The 23,669-nt window shown below is 64.3% G+C and overlaps 1 protein-coding gene across 1 annotated transcript in view; it reads right to left on the reverse strand.

Annotated features, from left to right (window-relative positions):
- PLCH2 (phospholipase C eta 2) overlaps window positions 1-23,669 on the reverse strand; it is a gene marked incomplete at its 5' end in the record, with an annotated part of 64,989 nt that overhangs the window by 4,363 nt on the left and 36,957 nt on the right. The window contains 19 exons of the mRNA XM_081307347.1: window positions 1,471-1,550; window positions 1,793-1,939; window positions 2,084-2,168; window positions 2,241-2,365; window positions 2,845-2,952; window positions 3,300-3,482; window positions 3,571-3,668; window positions 4,633-4,715; window positions 5,052-5,144; window positions 8,443-8,601; window positions 9,858-9,965; window positions 10,252-10,423; window positions 11,926-12,046; window positions 12,211-12,414; window positions 12,606-12,699; window positions 14,543-14,713; window positions 18,383-18,512; window positions 18,724-18,967; window positions 20,479-20,625. Coding sequence (XP_081163473.1) covers window positions 1,471-1,550; window positions 1,793-1,939; window positions 2,084-2,168; window positions 2,241-2,365; window positions 2,845-2,952; window positions 3,300-3,482; window positions 3,571-3,668; window positions 4,633-4,715; window positions 5,052-5,144; window positions 8,443-8,601; window positions 9,858-9,965; window positions 10,252-10,423; window positions 11,926-12,046; window positions 12,211-12,414; window positions 12,606-12,699; window positions 14,543-14,713; window positions 18,383-18,512; window positions 18,724-18,967; window positions 20,479-20,625 — 2,552 coding nt within the window. The remainder of the gene's footprint in view (window positions 1-1,470; window positions 1,551-1,792; window positions 1,940-2,083; window positions 2,169-2,240; window positions 2,366-2,844; window positions 2,953-3,299; window positions 3,483-3,570; window positions 3,669-4,632; window positions 4,716-5,051; window positions 5,145-8,442; window positions 8,602-9,857; window positions 9,966-10,251; window positions 10,424-11,925; window positions 12,047-12,210; window positions 12,415-12,605; window positions 12,700-14,542; window positions 14,714-18,382; window positions 18,513-18,723; window positions 18,968-20,478; window positions 20,626-23,669) is intronic.

Below are 23,669 nucleotides of genomic sequence, written 5' to 3' on the forward strand. Positions count from 1 at the left end.
GTCCCTCCACAGGCCTCTCCTGCAGCCCCTGCCTGGGTCACTGCTGGAGAAGGCTGGCCAGGAGGATCCTCACATGCCAAACACCCTGCATCCCACAGAGGCCCCGACAACACCCACCGCTCCCCCAGGCCGGGCTGTGCTCGTGCGCGGAGCGGCCTAGGGCCCCTGTGGCGGGGGCCCTTCTGGCAGAGGCAGTAAGTGGCCACACTTGAATCAGCTTCCTGATTCAAGATCCCAAATCCAGTGCAATTTGGTCCACGTGGCTAGAAGCCATTTAGAAGGAGATCCAGGATTCCGGCTCGGAGCTCCTGCCCAGGTGGACCCACCCCAGGCCCTGGCAGGATCAGGAGTGGCAAAGTCGCAGCATGAGGAGGGATGGAGAGGGAAGGGGCACAGGGAGCCCAGGAGAGCTCCAGACAGAAGAGGGCAGCGGGTGGAGAGACAGGACAGCGGGGAAGCACGTGGTCTTGGCTCAATCCTGGATCTGCCTCGTAAATGCTGCTCTCTGGCTGAGGATGGCCCAGGGGACCCCGGAACCATGTCATGACCCATGTCACATGAACGGACAGTCTCGAAAATGCTACCAGGAATCATGGATGCTAATGGGGTGCGGCCTGGCATGCAGGTGGGCGGCGGGCTACACTGTCCCGCAGCGCGGGGTACCTTGTGACTCCTAACAAGGCTGCACGTCTAAAAGTAGACTTTGGACACAGAGAAGCCCACTGTAAGACCAAAGAGACAGAGTGAAGGTGGCGAGGCCCCGACTGTGTGGGGAGGGGACCCAGGGCCGCAGAGACAGCAGACATGTGACAGACGGACAGACAGTGGCACAGGAGTGCCGGAGCCAGCAGAGCCTCTGGGCCCGCAGACATGGCAGGAGAGAAGGTCAGTGCTGGCCCTGGGCAGGACCCTGTGCTGTGTGTCACAGACCCAGGCACCAGCTGCCCTGGGCAGCACCCTAAGGATGCCAGGCCCACTTCGAACCAGAGTAGCCAGCTCCAAAAGCTGAGACCCCCATCCCGCCCTAGTCTGGGCAGGGGCAAATGTGCTGGGGGCCAGGTAATGGGCAAGTCCAGGCAGACCCTGCCCTGGGCCGGCGGGAGAGGGAGGGAGAGCCACAGGAAGGGCTGTGAGTTCTTCTCACCCCTCATGAGAAGACAGCCGGGCACCCCTGGCAAGGCCACCAGGGAGACTGAGGCTGGCCTGGCACGGGCAACACAGGAGGGCAGGGAGGGGCCCAGGGGCTCCCTTCTTGGGACCAGGACATTTAGCTCACACCTGCCCTGGGCTGCCCAGATCCCCTTTGAGACCTGGGCTCAGTACTGGAAGGCTCTGGGGTTGCGGGAGAGGGGACCAGAGAGCTGGTCTCCAGGCCACAATGCCGAGGGTGAGGAGCAGCCCAGGGACACAGCCGGGGTGGGGGTGGGGGTGGGTAAGGAGCGGGAGCAGCCCTCCCCTGGCCACACTCACCTTACCACCGATGTCACTGACAGCCACATGCACAAAGATGGAGGCCTCTTCCATCCCCTCCAGGTACACGTGCCGGTAGCCTGGGCAGCCAGGGCACAGCGTCACGTTCCCCGTCCCTGCTCCTCCACCTTTCCTTAAAGGTCCCGAGCCTGGAGTCCAGCCTCGTAAGACCCCTCCATCAGGCACCGCTGCCCCGGCAGTGCCAACTCAGCCCACCCTGCCCTGGAGCCCTCAGCCAGGGGAGTGGGGCGCCAGCCTGCATGGGGGCTGCTGGGGGTGCAGTGGGGCGGGACCCCCCCCCCCAGCCTGGGCCCCTGCCCACCTGGCAGCATGCTGCTGAAGGCCAGTGTCCTTTGGCCAATGAAGTCTCGCCCGATGGGATCATGGTCCCAGACGAGGAAGCGGACCAGTGCGATCTCGGGCATGTGCACTGTGAACACCAGGGTCTCCTCCCACACGGGGTTGAACCCTGCAGGCCGCCGGGGGAGGGTCACAGGGGCCGGGGTGGTCCCCAGCAGGCTCCCACCCTGAGGCCCTTGGGCTACTCCCTCTGCCCCACGGGAAGGGAGACGGTGGAGCCCTGGGCTGGGGCCCTGAGGCCCAGGGCACTCACCATTGTCGTCCACCACTCGGGTCTGCTCCTTGCTGCAGTCCACAGGGAGCCCAATGACCTCCACCTCCACGAAGGGGTCAATGATCTGGGGACAGGACAGGGCTGGTGCCAGGGCCAGGTGCTCCCCCCACGTCCCGTCTGCAGGTGCCTGCCCTACCTCCCCGCGGTCTCCCAGCATCGAGTCCCGCGGCTTGGGGAGCTGCTGCCCACTGATGATCCTCAGGGCCAGTTGCTTCTTGAGCTGCCCGGGCAGGGGATCCTCAGAGTTGGGGTTGAAGACACCTGAGGGACAGTGTGAGGCAGAGCAGGACAGCCTCCAGCGAGGCCTGCCACACCCCGGGGCGCAGGCTGCACGCGGCCCACCCCAACAGACTACCCTGGGAGCCGTGGCCTGGTGGGGGCAGCGTCATGAGTGGGGTGACCGGCAACCGGGAAGCCGGGCTTGTCAGGGTTAATGACCTCAACCTCGAGCTCTGCAGTGACACTGTCCAGCAGGACCCAGACCGTGCAGAGAGGGCGGAGTCACGGGAAGGCCCGCGGGTACATGAGCACACCAGGCAGAAAGCCAGGTTGACAGGAGGGGGCTCCGCGAAACGCCCGGCCTGCACCGGGGTCCAGCCCACCAGGGCTCGCTCAGACAAGTTCTGCCCATGAACCTCCAGATTCCTGGCCCTGTTGGGGTCTCTGCTGCCCCAAAGGGAGGCACCCACCCCCACTTTCCTGGGGTCCTGCAGGAGCCTGCCCCAGCCCCTGGGCCTTACCCTGGCACATGCACTGGGGCTTGAGCACGTAGCCACAGCTGCCGTTGGCACTGAACTTGGCCCGGTTCAGCTGCAGCATCCGCCCCTCTGACTGGTAGTTCAGGGCCACTGTGGGTGGGACCGGAGACCCTCTGGGTCAGCAGCTGTCCCCATGCCTGTGTCCCCCCACCTGCGGCCACTGCCTTCTGTGTGCAGGCCCTGAGGCTCACGGCCATGAGATGGGGCATGTGAACTGGCAGAAGGTGCCCAAGCCTGGCCCAGTCCCGCACACCCCAGGAGCTGGGGCAGGCCGGCTGTCTTCCCAGGCTGCCTGAGGCCTGGGGGACCCCTGGGGACCCACTCGGGGAGCAGCAGCAGGCCTGGAAGCTCCCCAAGGCCTCAGAACAGGGGAGGCTGGGCTGCAGGGATGGTCTGTGCCAGGCAGGCCCCTCCTTGCTGCCCCGCTAGCCACCCACCCATCTGGCAGCCTGCGTTCCAGAAGGGCTGCGGATTGTAGTTGCTGGAGTCGACCCGGTAGGAGGAGGGGTAGATGCGGGAGAGCTGGTGCTGGTTGAAGCGCAGGTACTGCTCCGGCTTCTGCTGCAGGATCTGGTGGGCCTTGGTCTCGCTGAAGGACGACACCTGCCAGCTGGACACCACTGTGTGCAGACCGGCCAGCGTGAGTCCAGGCCTCGGGGCAACCAGCCGCTGGCCTTCCCAGCGTGCCGCCCCACCTGCGAACCTCACCCTCCGTCTCCACATCGTGGGTGCCCACGGACTTGGTGTATTTCACCAGGTCCGAGAGGGCCCGGGACAGCTGCATGGTCTTCTTCTGCCGGGCTGTCCTGTAGGGCGCACACAGGAGCGGTCAGGGCCCTGTGGCTGGCACCCACCTTCGGGGCCTTCTGGGTGCCCAGCCCCAGGAATCAGGCTCCAGGGCTCGAGCAAATCCGTCAGGTCCCCAGACTGTGCACTTTGGGTACTGGGATGGGGTGGGGCACACCCAGGCTGCTGGCCATGGGCTGGCCAGGAGCCACTGGCAGGTCAAGGCCCTGGGCTCTTGCAGGCATGAGTGAGAGGGACATGAACGCTGGCCAACGGCACTCAAGGCCCATGGGGTTTCTGGAGGGTTCCGGGCAGGGACCTTGGAAGTTTTACCACAGGAGAGTCTCAAGCAGGTGCCATCGTGCACCCAGGTGGAAGTGGCAATGAAGAGGTGGGAGGGTGGGAGAGGGGTGGGTGTGACAGTGGGAGGGACAGGGACAGGGGACAAAGCCTGGTGGGGAGAAGGGAGGGGGTGCGGGGAGAGGCGCTCCTTGCTGCTAGGTGCCATGTCCCAGAGCTGCCACAAGAAGCAGTGGACGCACGGGAAGGGTGCCAACCCTGGTGGCCTGCCTGGCCCTGCAGGAGCTGCTCTCGTGGGGACATCTGAGGCCTGGCACAGACACCCTCCCTGGGGAGAGCACGAGGTGGAGCCCTCAGGAGGAGGGAGGTGGGATTGGTGGGCAGAGCAGGGTCTGGGCCCGGGAGAGCCTGGGGACCTCAGAGGCACGCTGCTCCTCCTGGCCCCTGCCCACGTCCAAGCCCAACCCTGCTAGACTCTGGGGTCACCGCGCTGGTCTGCACGTCCCACTCTGGCTGTGCTCTGCAGAACAGCCTCATCCCCTGCTGCTTCCACGGGCATCAGATGGGGCTGGGAGTGGGACCCACACCTGCCCCCGTCCCACTGCACTCAGAGGACAGCCTCAGTGACGCCCTGAGGGGACAGAGAGGGGCCCGCAGCCGTCCGGTCCTCAGGACTGCACTGACCCTCGGCTCTGGCTTCCTGGGGAGTCCAGGTCCTCGTCCCCCTCCTCCACGCTGGCTGCCTTCTTTAGTTTGCTGCCCTTTTTCTGTGCAGGGGGGCAGAGTCATGACCCGTGGAGCCCTAGGTCAGGCCAGGCCATGGGCAGAGGCTGGAGGGTGCGTGGAGGGCCTGCCCTGGGCTCCCGGCAGCCCCAGCCTGCTAGGCCTCTCCCAGGGTCTGCAGTGCCCAGGCCACCCAGGCTCCAGTGGGCTCTCAGGGCAGCAGTCCGTGTGGGCCAGAGGAGTGCAGTGACCCAAGGGCCAAGGCACCTGCCCCAGACCAGCCCCTGCCCCTGGGCTCCTGAGACCAGCCACAGCTAGCATCTGGTGCAGGCAGGACAGTGGGCTCGGACAGGGACCCCAGCCCAGGAGCCTCGCTGGACCTTGCGCTTGGAGAAGCTGCTCATGAGGAGGCGGTTGTTCCGTCTGCTGGCCCCGGCGTCCTCCCCAGACTCCATGTCCTCCTCGGCCTTGCTCTGACCCCAAGGGAGAGACAGAGGGTGACAGAGGGTGAGCCTGGCCTCAAACCAGGACGACACCTGCCAGGCAGGTCCCTGCAGCCCTGGAAGCCTGCCTGGAAGAGGCAGAACTGAGCCCGCCTGAGGGAGGCTAGGGGCTGGAGAACAGGACCCCAGGCCCAGGGCTGCCTGCGCTCGTGTGCCCGGTCACAACAGTGTGTGGTCTGAAGCGCGAGCTCCCGGCTCTGAACCTGTGTCCAGCAGAGGGCGACGAAGCGACAAGCAGCTTGAGTGGAAGGTCCAGCAGTGACCGCCTGCGCAGGCCTTCCTCGAGGTCCCCGCGGCCCACTGCGCGGCCCACTGTCCTGACCCACCTCTTGCAGTGCCAGGCTAGACAAGCATCGCCAGGCCCACTCCCCAAAGCCAGAGTCCATGCCCACGAGTCCCAGAAGCACAGGACGGGCCTTCCCACCGGGACCCCGGAGCTCAGTCCTGGGAGCACCCGCCCCGGCCCTCAGATCCACGCAGCTGTCCCTGAGCTCATCCATGCTGGCGCCGCCGGAAGCCCGAGCTGTGCCTCTGCCCCCGAGGCTGCTGCAGCCCCCACCTCCCACTCCCACCAGTCCATTTTGTGCCCCCAAAGTTGGCCCAGCTCTGCTCTGGAGGTGCCCAGGGTGCAGCAAAGATCCCGACACCTGCGCCAGGGGACCTTGGTGGGGAGGGGCAGGTCCTGCGCTCCGAGGACCACCCGAGTGAAGCCACAGGCGTCCTGCAGCACACACATGGGAGGGCTCCTGTACAGAGCCTCTGTGTGCACCCTGCACACACGCGTGCACACACACAGACGCCCCTGCACGCAGGCTCACCTGCACCCACAGATGCTCCAAGGCTGCTGCTGGGAGCTGCTAGGGCATCTGACAGCAGAGCCCTCAGCTCCTTGTCCTCCCAAGAGCAGCCTGGGCCTGGACCACCCCACCCCGGGGCCACCCTGTCAGACAGGACAGCAGGTCCCCACCCACACCCACACCCCGAGCCAGGCACACCCACTGAGTCCTGCCGGAACCTCCCGCCAGCTCCCCGCTCGCTGCACCCGTCCCCCTCCTTCACTCTCCTGCGGAGTAGGGCTGGGTCTGGTGGCCCTTCCTGATGCCGAGTAGCCGGGGGGCCTCACTGACCCCGCCTTCCAGTCAGTGGGCTTCCTGCCCAGAGGTCCACAGTAGCAGAGATGCTCAGGGCTATCTGTCCCAAGTGCCTTGGAGACACTCACCCCTGGCCTCCCTTACTCCACGGATGGAGGCGGGAGGCTGAGCACCAGGTGTGCCGAGGACTGGCTGAGGCTGATGTGCTTTAAGCCTTTTCAAGCATCACCAGAATGCTGCTGCTGCTAAGCCCCATGTGACCCCAATCTGGGCACAGCCAAGGCGAGGTGGCTGGTGGTCCTGAGCGATGGCAGCTAGCCACAGCCCACACTGGGCCCTCGCAGGTCCCCACAGGAAGCAGCTCAGCCGGCCACCCTCCGAGGGGCCACACTACAGACAGTGCCTGGCGGGCCCACCCTCAATGAGGAGGGTCCTGTGCTGGACCTTGCTAGAGCTGGGGACGGTCCCCAGCAGAAGGTGAGGCCTGCTATAGTCCAGCACCGGGGCTGGGGTCCTCTCCCCTTCCCCCGGTATCTACCCTGCCCTCTCACAGGGACCCCTGAGCAGGGCCTCATGTCCCCAAGGGTCCTCACATACAGAGGGGACAGCGCCCAGCCAGGGAAGAGAGGGTCCAAGTGACTCATGGCGGGACCATCCATCTCCTCGACAGTGCCCACAGGTGCCCTCCGCCTGCCAACCTGGCCCCTGTGAACTCCCTGGGTGGGTGAATGAGTCCTCTGTGGCCCTCCCATGTTCCCCTGCTTCTAGCTCCACCATATGTCCCTCCCGCTTGTCCCTGAGGGTCTCAGCTCCTCTGTCCTGTGTCATGGCAAGACAGAGAAGAGCCTGCAGCCGACACTGCAGGGTGGGACCCCCATCTGCCACCTCGGAGCTCAGCCTGAGCCCCTCCCCTCCCCCAGGAAGTCCTCTCGGAGCACAGCCCCCACCACTGCTGCCACCCAGGCCCAAGGTGGGCTGTATGTCGCCACAGGTGCCCCCAGGTGCCCCGCGGTCAAGGAGAGCAGAAGGTGACATCAGCCTCCAGCTGTGCAGAGCCTCACGAGGGCCACAATCTGCTGCCTTGACATCTGGGCAGGAAACGTAAGGCAGGACTGAGTGCAGGGACCCACCAGAGCCACTTGCACAGAGCGTGTCCGCGGCTCCCGTGGACTCTGCTCCCGTGGACTCTCCCGCGCAGTGGACTCTGGGCCGTGGGCGGGAACACAAACACCCACCTCCAAAAATACTAGTCCTGGCAGGGGGCACAGCCCAGCCAGGGGATGCCCTCCCTTTCCCCTCCCAAGGGCCTGCGGTCCCCACAGAGGCCTGCTCAGTTCTGGGCCCAGCTGCCCAGCTGCCGTGGACTGTCCAGCAGTGCATGGCCTCTGTGCTCAGGCAGCTTGGCTGATCACCTGTTCCTCGAGGCCTGCTGCCCCCAAAGAGGCACCTCACAACCCATCCCGGACACCCTGCTGGCACCCCAACCCCTGAAAACACGTCCCTCTGCCATGAGGTCGCTGGTGGCCGTCCCCACGCAGCTGTGAGCGCTCCAGGCAGGGCTGAGCCATGCCCACTTGGACAGCTGCCAAGACCCCACTATGCCCCCCCCCCCCCGTCACTCATGGGACCCTCACCAATGTGGCATTGCTCAAATTCCCTTCTAAGAGGAGCCACTGGTCCCCCAGGGGCCACCTGCTCAATCTCACTCACAAGCTGTCAGCGGCCAGACTGTGGCTCTCAGAGTCAAGTGGGGGCAGAGAGAAGGACGGGACCCCAGCCTCAAGAACAGTGCCGCCCAAGCCCCAGCTCTCTGCTCCTGGACGAGGGCAGCGTAGGAGTCCTCACAAAGGAAGCCAACTAGGACCAACAGCTCTGGGAGCCCACCAAGGAGAAGCACAGCAGCTCAGGGCACAGCATTCTGTGTGCAGAGGTGTGCCGTGTGCAGAGGTGGTGTGCCGTGTGCACCTGCAAGGCCTGTGCAGCTGTGTGCAGGTGCACCTGTGATCAGGTGTGTGTGTGCACCCACGGGGGGTGTGTCTGGCTCAGGTCAGGTGTGCAGGTGTGTGCACAGGGTACCTGTGTGTAGGCACGTGCGTGGGTGTCTAGACTTCATGCTCTGGGCCCTCACCCAGACCCCAGGCTGGCTGTCGGAGCACCTGCGGGCATCGGGTTCTCACCTTTTTGGCCTCTGCTTTGTGCCTCGGTTTCCCAGATGGGGACAGCGTGGAGATGGTGAAGTCGTTGGGGTCCTCACAGTCCCGGATCTTGGACTCCTTGATGAGAGAGTCCAGTTTCCTCTTAGCGATGTTTTCCACACGCTTCCGATTGGTGGAGGCCTGCAAGAGCCAGAGGCCGGCCCCTCGGTGTCATCCCCAGCCCAGCAAGCAGCAGCAGGTGACAGCCCCAGCACCCCCCCCCATTACCTGTCCCCAGCTCACAAAGGCTGTGATTTGTCTGACTGGGGCCCATCTGCAAACAGCAGTGGGCAGAACGTGGACCCAAGTCCATCTGATTTCTCAGGGTACAGACTGCCCTGGGGATGCAGCAGGCGCTCCTGGTGCCCCGTCCAGTGGGCCTCAGGGGAGCAGGTCAGGGCACCTGGTGGGCAACACAGGATCTAGAAGCCCACACAGGTTCCACCCACCTTGAGGAGGTGGACAGGGGGCAAGGGGTAGAATTCAGAGGAGCTTCCAGGTTGGCCAGGTGCCTTTCCCTACCAGGGCACCCCCAGCATGACCTGATGCCCTTGGACCCCTCGAGGGAGTCCTGCTGGAGTGGGCACTAAGTGGACACACCATCGTGGTGTGCACCCCCGGGGGCCAGGCAGACACGCAGGCTTGCCCAGGGTGGGACGATTCTGCTGCCTCGGGGCTTCCTAAGACAATTAGCCGCCCAGGCCGGGAAGCCTCCTGCACAACATCTTCCCTCCAATAGCCCCTGGGGGAGAAGTAGTCCTGCTGCCTCACAGCAACCACAGCTGGAGCCAGGCACAGAAGAGGAGAGAGGCCAGTTACAGAGCCCCTGCCCTTGCACAGCCACTGTCCCCAAAGACCCGAGCTCCCTCTGCAATTCCCAGGCCAAGCGGCCAGGCCGGCTGCAGAAAGAGGTGCAGAGCGCTCTGCGGAGGGCCACAGCAGGACCTACCAGGCCAGTGGCCTTGTCTTGCAGGAGCTCTTGGCACTGGGGTTGGCACTGCTTGGAGTGGGGCCAGTTCTGGGCATGGGGGAGGCGGAGCAGGACCGCTGGCCACCCAAAGTCCAGCTCAGCAGGACTTGGCACCCACCTGCTGAAGAGCCAAGCAGACTGTGGGTGGGTAGTGGATATCACCCCAAGTCAACTCAGAAGCAGGGGACCAAAACAGGACCCCAGCAGGCGTGGGGCTGGCCCACCACTGGGAACATGGGTTCTGTTTCTCATGGGGAGGGGCGTGGCAGGCCGCCAGGGCCCCTAGCCCCCGGGGGAGGCCTCCCTGCAGTCGGGCAGCTTTGCACCGCAGCTCGGCCCCTGCCTGTGGCCACCCCTCGGCTGCCTGTCTTCCTAAGTCGCCACCAGAGCCAGGACCAGAGGGCTCCCCCACCCCCCGGCCACTCACATCCCCATCCAGGAGCTTGCAGTCATCGTCAATCTCGTCGGCGCTGTCCTCGTCCGACACCTCACCGGCCTCTGCATCCTCACTGATGTTGGCTGGGAGCTTCTTCCCCTGGGGGTGGAGGGAGCAGGGGTCACGCTGAGGGAGACAGACCAGCACCTGCACCCACAGCAGCAGCCGGCAAGGGCAGGGAGCTGCCCTCCCGCTCTGACCAGGCACTTCCTGGAGCAGCAGCCATGGGAAGGAAACCGTCCTGGGTGTGAGATCCCTGACCGGACCGGCACCATGGGGAGAATGAGGCCCGACCGGGCCCGGCCCCCCGGACCTGCCTGCAGCAGGGAGACGCCCAGCCTGCCCAGGTGAGAGGCCCGCTGTGGCCCCATGGCAGGCGGCTCACCTTCACCAGGATCTTGCCCTTGAGCATCTGCGGAGAAGGAAGCTTGGTAGCATCCTCACTGCTCACTGATGACAGGTCCAGCTTGTCCCCGAGGATGTCAGTCAGGTACTGGGCCATCTTCTTCTGCTGGATGACACTACAGTGGTTCTCGATGGACAGGATCACTGGATACCTGTGGCCCCAGTGCAAGAGGAGCATGCTCTGAGGCCAGCACCAGGCGGAGGGCTCGGCCCTGGGCACCTCTGCCACTGATGGAGAAAGGGCCCTCACCCAGCCCAGGAAGGTGGGTCTGCCAGCTGCTTCAAGGTACAGCCCAACCAGGAGGATGGGGAGTGAAAAGCCACCCCAGCAGCCGAGTGAGACCCTCAGCAACTTAACCAGACCCTATCTCAAAAAAATTTTTTAAAAAATGAGAGTAGGGTGTGGCTGGGAATGTGACTCCCTGGTTAGGCACTGCTGGGTTTAGTCCCTGGTACTGAAGAAAAAATGCCACCCACCTCAAGTTTGAAAAACCAGTGAGTTAATAGAGAAGGAGCTGGAGGTTTTGGAACAAATAAAGAAGGCAGGAGCTTCTTCCCCCAAATTAGAAAAATAAATAAATAAAGGGAATTAGAAACTCCAGGAAAACAAAAAGTCAAGGTTTAAAAATAACATCGGCTGAACAATGCAGAACAGAGGCCAGACTGCGAGACCTGGATACTGGAGGCTATGGGGCCCGAGGCCCTCACATGCTCCATAAAGGAGGGGACACAGCCTGGCACGCACCAGCTGTTGGACAGGGCTATTGCCAGCACAGCGCGGAGCGGGAGGACAGCGCGTAACTTTCCAGCCAAGTCCTTTGGCTCTATTTGCCTTTAGCCATTTTACTTGTATTTTACAAAAGGTGATCATGACCTTGTAGAAAATGTAGGTGACCCAGGCCAAGAGGGCACAGACCAGAGCAAGAGATGGGCAGAGGTGAGATGCGGAGGGGCACACAGGGACCTCAGGGGAGAAGCCTGATGCTGGGGGAGGGTGCTGCAGAGATGCCTGGTTCCTGCAAAGACACCGGACCCCTGTGTGTCCAACCACCTGCCCTGCAGCACTCTCCTCGCCTGCAGTCCCTGGTGTCCCGCTGCCGGCAGAGGCCTCCTCGCTGCTGCCTGCCCCGCAGCTGGACATGGACCGCAGGCCAGCTCTCCTGGGAGGGCCACGCCATTCCTGTTTCCTAAATCAGCTGGGCTCCTGCTTCCCTCCTCCACTCAATCAGCTCCTTCCTCGCCTGAGCCTCTTTGGCCAGGACTTGGGGAGAGTTCATTGGCAGGGAGGCGGCCTTCTATTTCCAGAAACTAAATTGGATTTTCCTCAATAGTTTCTGCAGCCACCGCTGAGTGACAGCAAACTTAGCTTGGACACAGTGTGGCTTCTCAGCCACCGCAGGTGGATGGCTGAGACCAGGGGGTGGTGCCCCAAGTGTGCCAACGGGCTGCAGACACACCTGCCTGCGCAGCCTTGGCCTGTCGGGCTCTTGGGCCCCTGCATGCACCAGCCAGCCCTCTCCCCAGACTCACTTCCCTGCCCTCTCTCCTCAAAGACAGACCTAAAACAAGACCTGCCTCTTGGCTCTTACAGCCCCTGGCCCTGGAGCCCCTCCCCTGCCCACTGCTGGGCCAGACCCCCAGCATGGCCACTCACTCATTCTTCACGAAGGCGTATTTGTTGATGGTTTCGATGACATCTCTGAAGAGGATCTTGGAGGTCAGAGTGTAGCCGTGGTGCACGATGGGCTCCCCGTCAGGCCCGTCCCAACAGTCCACTGCAACAGGTAGACCCCAGTCAGGCCTGGGGCTCAGCCACCAAGCAGGGTGGGCTGTCCTTGGACTCTAGCCCCTGCCCAGAGACTCTGCCCACCACCTCCCACAGGAGACGCCATGCTCCGGCCAGGCCCAGACTGGCCAGGGAGGGCAGGCATGGGCTCACCCTCCACGCAACGGCAGCCAGCCTGCAGGACCCAGGCATACATGTCCACCCGGGACTGGGACATGAGCTGGTCGCCCACGAGGTAGGTGTTGTGGGAGGAGGTGATGAAGTAGTGGCTGAGCGGCCGCGTCATGTCCTGGTGAACACCGTGGTGCTCCGGGTTGAAGATGTCGCCTGCCGGGCTCCGCGTGTAGTTGGTGAAACCTGTGGTCACACAGTGCAGGGAGGAGGGGAGGGGTCAGCGCTGCTCCCAGCCCCTCTCATCGCCTCCTGCCCCACCTCAAGGGGCACAGAGCCATGGTCCAGGCCTGCAGGCCACCCCTCCAGTGCCTGTCCTCCTCCCAAGTGCCCGTCCTCCTCCCAAGTGCCCTGGCCTCGGGGCAATGCCCACTCACCATCAATACCCAGCACCCCCTTGCTCTTGTTCTCTGGGCAGGGTTCAAACTGCTCAATGATGTCCCGGCAGCTCTCGAGCGTCACACCCTTCATCTAGGCCAGAGCAGGGGCGAGAGCCCAGGCCAGCCCATCACTGGTCTGGGGTGCCCCCCAGAGCTCTCCCTTCCACCCACCACCGTCACCACCCCCCCTTGCCCCTGTCTCTGGTCACATCAGGACTGACCACAGTGGGAGCAACACGTGTGGGCTGGAGACAAACCCAGGTCACACTGCCTGGGACTCAGGGACCAGAGGACAAGAGGGTCACGTGACTTTTGAAGAGCTTTCCCTGACAGGTCTCTTCCAGAAGGGGTCTTTGGCTGGGCCCTGGGGCCTGGTGTGGAGCCAAGGCCCACGTGGGCAGCACGGGAGAGGGAGGACATACCCCACCTGCCAGGGCCCATGGGCACAGGTTGCTCATCTTCCCTGGCCTGCTCCAGCCAATCCCTGCCCACTGACCCTCCTGGGAAGCTGAGCAATGCAGCCCGGCTCAGGAAGGCCCAGCATGGAGGCTGAGCGGCCTCCAGAGCCTGTGCTGTCAGTCAAGACCCGGAGCTCTCCCGCCAGGACAGCCCAGGGGGGTTCTGGGAAGTCCCCGGGAGCCAGGCAACAGTGCGGAGTGGGCGAAGTGGGGTCAGATCTCTGAGCCAGCCATGTCCCGTGGGAAGCCCAGAGTTGGAGGAGGCTAAGCCCAGGGCTCAAACCACCTGCCCAGAGGACAGAGGGCCCCAGGCTGCAGGGGAAGTTCTGGGAAGCCTGGAGCTAAGGTCAGGGAGAGAGTCAGTTCTGTCCATCCCTATCTGGGCAGGACAGAGGGCCTGCTGTCCAGGGTCACATCCCACAGCCTCATACCAATGCCACCCACAGTGGTAGGCGGGAGCAGGTCACCCAGGACGGTAGGACCTAGCCCCAGGAGCCAGCCTGTCTCTCCTGGACACAACGACCAAGTGTCCTGCCAAGAGGACGGGAAAAGGGGTCCCACGTGGTCTCCAAGGGACGGAGCCCAGCAAACCGTGAGGTGGGAGGGGAACTGGGACCACAGGCCCAGGGGAGCCCCTAGGGAGGACATGCAGGGGCAGGGGAGGGGCACCGATAGTGGCCCCTCGCGAGCCCCGCCTGGGGTCCCCTCCTGCTGCTCTGCCACACTCCCAGGGCAGCTGCCCGTGGCCATCACCATGAGCCTGACTGGAAGAACGAGGCTAGGCACAGCAGAGGCCTGAGCTGTCCCCAGGTGCTGTGCCGCGCTGAGGCTTGACCCTGCCCTGCCCTCCTCCCTGAGAGGGCCTATGGGGGGCAGGAGGGCAGGTCCAGGAAGCTGGTCCTCACAGTGCCCAGGGCCAGCACAGCAGGGCCCCACACTGTCTGAGCCCCTCGCACAGGGCACTCTGCCCCACTGGGCTGGACCTGCAGTCCTGCCACCCAGGGAGTATGTGGTCCCAGTGATGGCCTGGGACAGGAGACCTGACCCAGGGGGGCAGTTCCCAGGGACCACTCAGCTTGGTATGGCCTCTTATGTGGACCGACTTCCTGGGTCAAGATAAAGAGGTAGCATCTGGTGTTTGCTGGACACACAGGTCAGGCCTCTGTGGCTGACCGCTGTGGTTAAGGGGCAGTTCTAAAGGCTGGGCCACAAAACTTAGTCCTCAAGATACCCAATAGGAAGCTGGTGCCATGGGCAAGCTGTGGGTCCCATCTGGAGGCTTGGGGTCCTCTGTCAGGACAGAGCTGGACGGAGGCCCCGCCCACCTGGCAGCCCCCCGGTGGTTTGCACCCTGGAAAATTGACACTGAAGCAAATTTGCTGGCCTCAGCTGCTGGGCTGTCCCCAGGCCCAGACGCTGAGCAGAGCTGAAGGACCGGCCATGCAGCCGGCCAGGCAACGCCCGGCCAGGCCTCACCTTCTGCTCCACCTCCAGGAAGCGCTGCAGGTCGGCAGCGTCCAGGTGGTCCTTGTGGTTACTGTAGGTCAGCATGAGGAGGTAGAGGTCCCGGCGCGTGGACATCATCTTGTAGAAAGCACAGAACTCCTCGAATCCCAGCGTTCCCTGGCAGTCATCTGTATCCGCTTCCTACGAGGCAAGCCCCTGCCTTCACGGGGGCCCTGCAGGCCCACCCCCTCCTCAGTCCAGCCCCAGGCGCAAGCCCAGCCTCCCCTCCTCCCCTGCCCGCAGAACCGCCTGAGACCCTCTGGGCACATAGCTCACAGGGCTCCCTGCTGCCCCCCAACCCTGGAAGACACAGATCTGACCACCGTGAGTCAGCCCCAGCCACCCCACACCGGAGTCACCACCACCTCACACTGGGGCTAACCTGCACCCCAGGCTGGGCCCCACAGCCCACAATTACTACTGGCTGCCCACTGATCAGAAATGCAGGGCCCCGGGGGCTAGCAGCGTCCCGACTCGGGTCTCCGGGGTAGAGGTAAATGGCTTGTCACTTCAGCCTTCGGCAGCAAGGGGGACGCACCAGACAACCCCAGGAAGCCTGAGGGGTTCCCCCAGGTGCCACGGCTGCCATGAGCAATCCCGCAAGGGAGCCCAGTGAGACCAACCGCGGCCTCCTCTCTGCCTCCACAGGCGTGGGGAGCACCTGCCCTGCGAGGGTCAGCCCAGGGCAGACTGGAGCACAAGGGCACCCCCTCGTTGAAAGCTGGGCTGCCCAGAGGAGACCTAAGGCACCACAGGGTCCACGGGTCCCTGGGAGGGCCAGAAAGGCCACAGTGGAAGAGGCTAATTGAGGCCTTCGTTCCCTAGGAATTGGGGCCCTGCAAAGGCTGGGTGACCAGGGTGGGGTGGGTGGGCAGATCAAGCCCACTACTGGCCTGGAGGTGAGGGGCCCTGGCGTGGCACCCAGACCAGCCCTCTCACCAAAGAGTGCTTGGCCAGAGGGACCCTGCACTTCACAGAGTGGCAGTGTTCATGGCCTGGGCTGGGGTGGCCCTGGGCTGGACACATGCCTGCCTAGGTGCTCAGCAGCACAGGACGTCTGGGGGCCCAGGACACGGCTCAGCCTCCTGCCTCAATCCTGGCCCTCCACTGACCATCTGCCCAAAGGCAGGCTCTGTCCTGGGCCCTGGCACCCCAGGCCTGGGCACACAGGTGCCTGACCAGCAGCATCCAGAGGTACTCGGAGTCCTTGGGCCTGCACAAAACGTCCAGATCCAGTCCTCTGTGAAGTGGACAGCCTGGATGGAAGTGCACTGAGTCTGCCCCTCCACAGCTGTGGCCACCTGAGGCTTCCTGGCAGGCACTCAGACAGCCCAGGGTCCCCTGCCCAGAGCCATCAGTGGGCTGAGGGGGTTTAGGTTCTCAGTAGCCCATCCAGGGCTCTCAGGGAGGCCAGGAGGAGCCCATGTGGGCACTGAGGGAGCAGACCACAGGCGCCATCCCCCAGGCTATGACCATGTCCACAGGTGGGGCCAGAAGGGAGGCAGGCCCATCACCATGGACAGCTGCACATGCTGGGTTTGCCAGCCACAGGACGGCCTTTCCCTGTGTGGCCATTCAGCCTCGTGTGGCCAGGAGATGATGCCAGGTCCCCCGAGGAGCCCTCCATGCCAGGACACTCACCCAGCAGCCCAGCAGTCCCCTCCTCCGTGAGAGGGCTCTGGGGTGAGCGGGCCCTGGCTCGTGCTCCCTGCTGCCCACTCCCTGGCTGAGGCCTGGCCCAGACATGGGTGTGCAGCGGGATCCCAGTGCCCGTGCTGCGTCCCAGGCCAAGGCCAGGATAGCCCAAGGCCACAGGCCCCAAGGCCCAGCAGGCACAGACGGGACCTCGTGTGTCTGACCCTAGATGGGAGGGCGGCCCTGAGTCTGAGAGCTAACGGCTTCACCCGGGACCACCAGACCATGCCCACTACAGGCCAGAGGTGCCTTTCTGAGAGAGGAGCTGGGCTGGTCACCCACTGTCGAGCAGCCGCATCCCAGGGCGAGCATCACTCCTTGCCCACTGGGCTGAGCAGCATGGCCTCAAGTCCAGGCGGGACATCTGCCAGTCACCAGTGAGCACAGAGCTCTGTCCTTCGGCAGTGAGTGAAATGCTCTTAAGGTCTCAACCCCCCAAGAAAAAGGGGGCCTGACCCCACCCCCAGCAACATGGCCACCCTGGGCAGTGCTACTGCCAGCCACAGGGCTGATGCGCTCCCCCAGCCCTCTGCCGAGCCAGGTCTCTGCAGGCCAAGGGTGCTCTGGGCGGCCGGGCACAGGGTGGGCACTGGTCACCCCACATTCCAGCGTTCCTGGGTTTAATGAAATTATATTGGAGTCTAATCAATCTCCACTCTGACTGGGCAGTTCCAGGCAGCTGGAAATAATACCAAGATTTTTTTCTTACAAACAAATTGATGCTAATTATCAGAGTGACCTGAGCCTGGCTGGAGCCACGCTCCCTTCCTGTGGCTCCAGCACCAGCAGAGGTCTGCTGCATGGGTGGGCTGGGAGAGCAGGTGCTCAGGCACTGGGGCCATCTCTGGCTGGCTGACCACCATGGACAAGGGCCACTGGGTCTGAACTGCGTGGGTTCTGGGGTGTGAGGTGCCACCTGCTCCTCTCCAGAGCCCTGGAGCCTGACCCCTCCTACCCACTCCACTGCCAGCCCGGCGCAAAGTCTGTCCCCCTCCCCAGGACGTCCTCCAGACAATCTGGTGGTGCCAGCGCACAGCCAGGCCTGGAACTGCACAGAGGGACCCTGAGAGCCCATGAGAGCCCAGAGGCCCAGGGTACTCGTGACAGGGTGGGCAAGCACGGGCTGCAAGAGGTCCGCCACAGGTCAAACCGTGACCTTGAGCTGGACCTTCAGCAGGCCCATCCAACAAGGGCCGACCCTCCTCCTCCTCCTCCTACCTGTGAGGCTCCCCTGGGGCTCTGCTGCCTGGTCCCAGGAGCCTCACCCTGAGGAAGGGGCTGCTGCCCCCAGAGGCCCGGAAGGGGTGGGGCTGGGCCGTCCCCAAGCAGTCAGGGGGAGGGGGTTGCTGACACCAGGCGTGAGCCATGCGCCAGTCCCACTGCCCAGGCAGTCTCTGTCCCCAGGGGGCCTCTGCAGTCCTCGGTGGGCAGTCTGACAGCACCAGCCCATCACAGACGTGGGCCAGATCTGCTGCCATCCCCACTCCAGCCAGGCATGACTACCTGTCTGGAAACTGGACCGAGCGGTGCTGTCAGGCCAAGAGCGTGGACGTGCTTGTGTGTGAGCCCACACACGTGTACACATACGTGTTGGGGGGAGGCATGGTGCTGAAGCTCATGAGCCCCTCTCCAGGCTGCAGTAAGGTGAGGAGACCCAGGGCCTGGTGCTGGCTCAGCCCATTCCTGCCCCAAACAGGACCTGCTGACAGCAGAGTTCCTCAGCTAAAGAACTAATTACACACAGTAAAGGCCTCCGCTTCCCTGTGGGGTACATTTTCATAACATCTAGCACCAGGCGGTTGTCCAAGGCAGCATGCGTCAGCTCACCGGGGCCTCTCGGTCAGTGGGGGCCCTGCCCCGGCCAAGGCATTCTGAGACCCAGGGATCGTGGGGGCTGGGACCCCGCCTGCCTGCCCCGAGTGCCCAGAATTGGGGCCGGGCCTATGTTCTGTGCCCAGCCCCTTCCCTGGAGCTGGCAGAGGCCCAGCTGGGGGAGTGCCTTCCCCTTCCTCTGCTGAAGAACCCGGGCGCAGCTCCCCTGGTGCACCCGGGACCCCTCCCGGCGGCAGCCTCTGGCAGCCCCTGTGGTGTCCGACAGGGCCTGCCCCGGCTCACCCTGAACATCTGCTTCACGCGCTGCCGGGGCAGGTTCACGTTGAGCTTGTGCAGCAGCTGCAGCACCTCGCCGATGCTCAGGCTGCCGTCCCGGTTCTTGTCCGCCTCGTCGAACGTCTGCTTCAGCCACTTGGGCACCGAGTTAGGGGCCAATGAGGATCCCAGGCCTGGACACGCCGCCCCAACCTGCAGCCGAGGCAGCCGGAAGGGAGGACCCCAGCCCATGCGCCCCTCCCATCCTCCTTCCTCCAACGACCCAGAGAGGGGCAGGTGCCCCACCCAGGTGGACAGTCAAGGGGTCTGCTCCTGGGTTCTGTCCCTACTCCAGTGTCCAAGGATATTGGTCTCTGGTGCGCTGGCGGCGGGCCAAGCTGTCCTCGTCACTAATGCCAGCCATGAGGTAACGCAGGCCGGTCACCCAGGTGCGTGCCTCCTCCCCACTGGGCGAGACCAGGTCCAGCGACTCCCGGTGGCTGCCATGGTAGATGCTGAAGCAGCAGTTGGGGTCGAAGCTGCCGTCGGGGTAGCGCTGGAAGATCTCGGACTGCCGCCCCTCGCTCACCTCCTGGATGGAGTCGATGGAGACTGCGGGTGGTGGGGAGGGCGGGTCAGGGCCTCCCAGGGGCCAGGCATCTCTCGCCTGCCCCGGCTGCACACCCTGGGGCTCTGACCTCCGCTCACGGAAACGGCCCAGCGCCAGCAACGCCCCAAGCCTGCGGGGGCCCCCAGCCTTTTCAGGAGTATGAGCGCAGACACACTGGGCTGAGGACCCCCCTGTGGCTCGGCTCTGACCCCGCAGCCCCTCCTCCCTCCTGAGAGGCGTCTGGCCGACTCAGGACTCTCAGGAGCCCGTCCACCCGTCCAACTCAGGCCAGCTCCTTTTCAGTCCTGCAGCTGCCTCTGTGACGAGTCCTGGCAGGTGTGGAGTGGTGCAGAGGGAAGCCGCGTGGCTCAGTCCTATCAGGTGTCAGCAGGACCCTCCCAGATGTGCAGGCCACAGGCAGCCCCTCTGGGCACCAGGCACCCCGGGCTCAGCACAGCTGCTGCCCCCGCCACCCGCTGCCTGCTGGCCTTTCTCTATCCCTGGCATGTGGCGGGATATCGGTTCAGAGGACAGCTGGCCCATGCTGCTCCTGCCCCACTGGGAGGCTTTCATGGCCAGGGGGGCTCCAAGCACCAGCTGGGTCTCCGGGGTAGGGAGGCTGGCGGGGCCCCAGCCCAGTCTGCTGGTTTCTGCCCCCGCTGCTCCCCGGCAGCCTCCCTGACCTGCGTCTGCCTGCTCCCCTGCTCCTTCTGGGTTTCTCAGTGGTCAGTACGGTGAGCAAAGGCCCACCTCACCATGACCACACCAGCTCCACGCCTCAGTTCCCACAGGAAGCCCAGTGCCAGGAACAGTACCCAGCACAGAGTGGACATCCAAGACCGCTGGGGCTTCTCCTATCTGAGCAGCCTTAGGGAGGCTCCACCTCCCAGGACCCAAGGGACAGTTCATGCTGGCCCCTGGGGGTCTGGAGGAGCCATCCAATCCAGGACATCCTCACCATGTTCCCTCCTGGGGCTCTGTGGTGGTGTCCTTGGCGACCACTAGACTGAGGCCCTTCCCTGGCACACCTGGATACTGCCCTTCAGCAAAGCCAGAGCAGGCACTGGACACACCTACCCCTGGTCTGTAAGGCTCAAGTGTCCCTCCCACCCTGGCCTCCTACCTCGCCCTCAGTGTCCGGATTCTCCCATCGACCCCTGCACAAAGCTGGCCACATCTCCCCTTGTGCTTCCACCCAGGCTGCCTGGGCCAGTGCTCGGTGCCCCAGCCCCACCCCGGGCGCCTGGCTCAGGTCTTGTTTCCTGTCTTCAGGCTGCTCTTCTCCCCCCCACTGGGCTGCCTGCCCCCAGCCCACCTCACCCCAGGACCCTGCCCATGAGCAGCCCCAGCCCCTCCCGCCCTGTAGTCCAGAGGCTACCGTGGAACTCCAAAGCCACCTGAGTCTAGAGATACCGCAGACGCAGGGGCTCAGCACCCAACTGTCCAGCAGCTGCTCTGGAAGGGCTCCTGAGCTCTGGGACTGTCCCTCCCGCTCCCCAAGCTGCCCACTCACTCTTGGCCTTCTCGTTCTTGCGTGAGGGCCGCCAGCGGAGGCAGGAGCGATGCTCGTCGAGGTAGTAGAAGCGGACCAGGCCCTTGGAGCCGCCTCGGAGCTTCACCATCTGGGTCCCCTCCTGCATGCTGCTCATGCACCGCTCCACTGGACACAGCAGAGACAGACCTCAGGGCCGTGAGAGCTGCAGCAGCCCATGCCCTACCTACCCCCGTCCACCCACCCAGGGCTGGGGCCAGGCGAGACCCCAGGGGGGACCTGCCCTTTTCTGCTGGGCCGTGGCCCATCCCAGAAACACCTGGACAATGCTACAGTCAGTCTGGACCCTGAGGGGCCACCACTCAGACTGAATGAGCATGGAAAGCCCACAGCTAGACACAGGGCCCAGTGGCTAGCCTGGCTCTCAGGAGCCACTGAGCAGAAGAGACCCCTAAGCCAGGCATAGGGCAGACCCAGCAGGTGCTACCCATGCCCATAGGCCATACCTGAGAGCCAGTACCCCCTTCCTGTGGCATCCCCAGGAACCTCCTCCTCCCCAGTGGGCAGCAAGGACACTCCACTGTCTACTCTCCAAGGCCACAGAAGCATGAGGGCACAGATCTGAGGTCGGAGGGACTAATCAAATCTCCCTTTTCTGTCCACAGGAGAGGGGGCCATAGGCTTTAAGGAGTCCAGGCCAGGGTCAGCTGGCCCTGGCCCAGGGACAGGTCAGTATCTGCCCCCAAGCCCTAAGAGCTACAGCTGCTGATGCTCAACAGTGTCCAACACTGTGAGATGCACATAGGGAGGGACCCCTGGTGGGTGCTGCAGGGGACCTGGGCAGCTCCACCTGGGGACTCTGAGGAGGGAGCTAGTGCTGACCACAAGCAAAAAGGAGCCGCAGGCTCCGCACTCACAGGGAGCGAGGCTCAGGAAGACACAGGTGTGACTGCTTGGTGCAGCAGGGACAGGGGACACACAGGTCCTTGAGGCCACCACAGGGTTTTGGAGGGTTGAGCTGGATGAGGCCCCCCAGGCAGAGCAGGCTGGAGAGGCAGAGAGCCTTGACCACAGCCTCCGGGGGCCACAGGACACGATGCCAGGCCTTCCCGGCAGCACAGCGCGCCTCCTCGTTCACTCTCACCTCCCTAGAGGCCCTCCTGGCCAGCTCAGCACAGCAGCCCACCCTGCCTGGGCAGAAGGTGCCCCAGACCCCCTGGAAGGCATCTTCGAGCACCCAAGCTGCCCCCAGCACATTCCTCCAGGCCCCAGCACTGGCCCTGCTGGCTTCCCACCCCGGGTTCAGCCCCCAGGAGGCCGGGGTACCCAGCAGGCTGCCCGAGTGGCCGAGAGTGAAACAGCCAACGCTGCGGGACCCTGTTCATCCCCAGAAGGAGACCTGATTGATGCAGGATGGGATGGGAGACCCCAGGCCCCTTGCACCTCCAAGAGCAGCCCCTACTGCCCCAAGGCACCTGGACAGACCCATGGCCCTGTAGAGCTTGGCCAGTCCTCAGCAGGGAAACTGCTCCCTGGCCCTTCTCACCTAGTGGGTCCACCTGCCCCATGGCAACACCACCATACTCCCTCCCACCCAGAGAAGCACCTCTGCCAGGTGGGCCACGGCTCCCATGGTCCAGCACATCCCCAAGTGATGGCAGTGGTGGGGGCTGGCTCGCGGAGGCCCGAGAGGCCCGGGCAGCAGATCGGGCAGAGGCAGTGCTGGGCAGGAGGGCTCCTCTGTGCTGTCAATCTTGACCCACCTCTTCCTCCTCCCCCTCAGAGCCCCAAGTCTCTCCCAGGCTGTCCCCAGGCCCCGCCGCATTGGCCCGACGGCCACCTGCAGCCCCAGAAGGCCCCGGCCAGCCCGCCCATCCTCCAGGGCCCCAGGAGACCAGAAGAAGCTGCATCCTGGGGGCTGGGGAGCTGCCAGCCTCGGCGCCCCCACCTCAGACCAATCCCGGCTAATCCTGCTTGGATCCAACCCAGCGTCCAGAGGATCTAGGCCAAGGGAACGCCCAGCTGCAAGGGGGCATGGGGAAGGCAGCAGGCTGTCCTGGGCCCCAGGCCTCATGCCTGAGGACTAAGGGAGGACAGCAGGACAGATGGGCCCCTCCCAGGACCCAGAGACACCACCCCAAGGCCTGAGGTGGTTCTCATGGGTCCACCCCTGGGGCCATTACCAGGTCCTGCCTACCCTGGGTGCCCAAGGCTTGTGTCTGTTCCTCTCTGCTCCACCCCAACCTCTGACCCCACCTGCCTCACGCTTACAGGGACCTCCAAGTGGATCCCAAAGCCCAGGAGGGAGCAGGCCCGGAGCAGGGACAGAAGTGGCAGCGTGTTTTCCCAAAGCCCATGGCCCAGTGACCAGCTTCTGCAGGCCACTTGCCCAGGCCATTCTCCCAGGTCACACAGGACACCTCTCTGCTCCAGCTCCCAGCACAGGGGGGTGAGCGCAGGGCCCTTGAGCTCTGTCTGTGGCTCCCCAGGTCCTCCCCAGCCCTAGGCCCCTGCTGGCCGTCCAGCCTGGCTTTTCCCCATGCCCACAGGGCTGAGCCATGGGACAGCTGTTTCCAGGGGCACAGTCACCACTTCATTGTGCCCCTGAGACCGGGCCTGCCTGGGCAGGCTGCCCCCTCGTGACAGCCTCCTGACCTGGGAAGGGGTCAGGCCCACCTATCCACCAGCCAAGTGGCCAAGGGTCCCAGTGGAGCCACAAGCTGCCCAGACAGCCCCAGGGCAGCCACACGTCCTAGGAGCAAACAGTGCTCGGGCTGCCCTGGGGCAGAGGAGGGAAATGGAGGCCTCCGCACCTCCAGGATCTCTGGGCATCTCCCTGGTCAGCTCCCCCCGCCAGGCCCCACACGACAGCACAGGCCAGCCCTGCCGGGGGCAGCTGTTGTACGACCACAGCACTCACTGTGATGAGGACCTCTGGGCCTTCTGTCCCAGGCAGCCCGAGTGGCCCTGGCCTGCCTGTCCCTGGGCAGCAGGAAGCTGGCCACAGAGATCCGATATAATCGACTCAAAGCCAAACCCAGACTCCAATTAGGAGCCCTGGCCAGAGGCCCTACCTCATCTGCTGGCTGGAGGTCAGCAGCAGCCTGCCCTTTCTGCCTTGAATTGGACCAGGGAACCTTCAGCCACTGGGACAGGAAGAGGCATGAGCCCCAGAGTCCCCAGAAAGACAAGCGGCAGGAGCCCCCGGCAGC

The sequence above is a fragment of the Spermophilus citellus genome (genome assembly GCF_964194105.1).
Source record: "Spermophilus citellus genome assembly, chromosome: 9".
Lineage (NCBI taxonomy): Eukaryota > Metazoa > Chordata > Mammalia > Rodentia > Sciuridae > Spermophilus > Spermophilus citellus.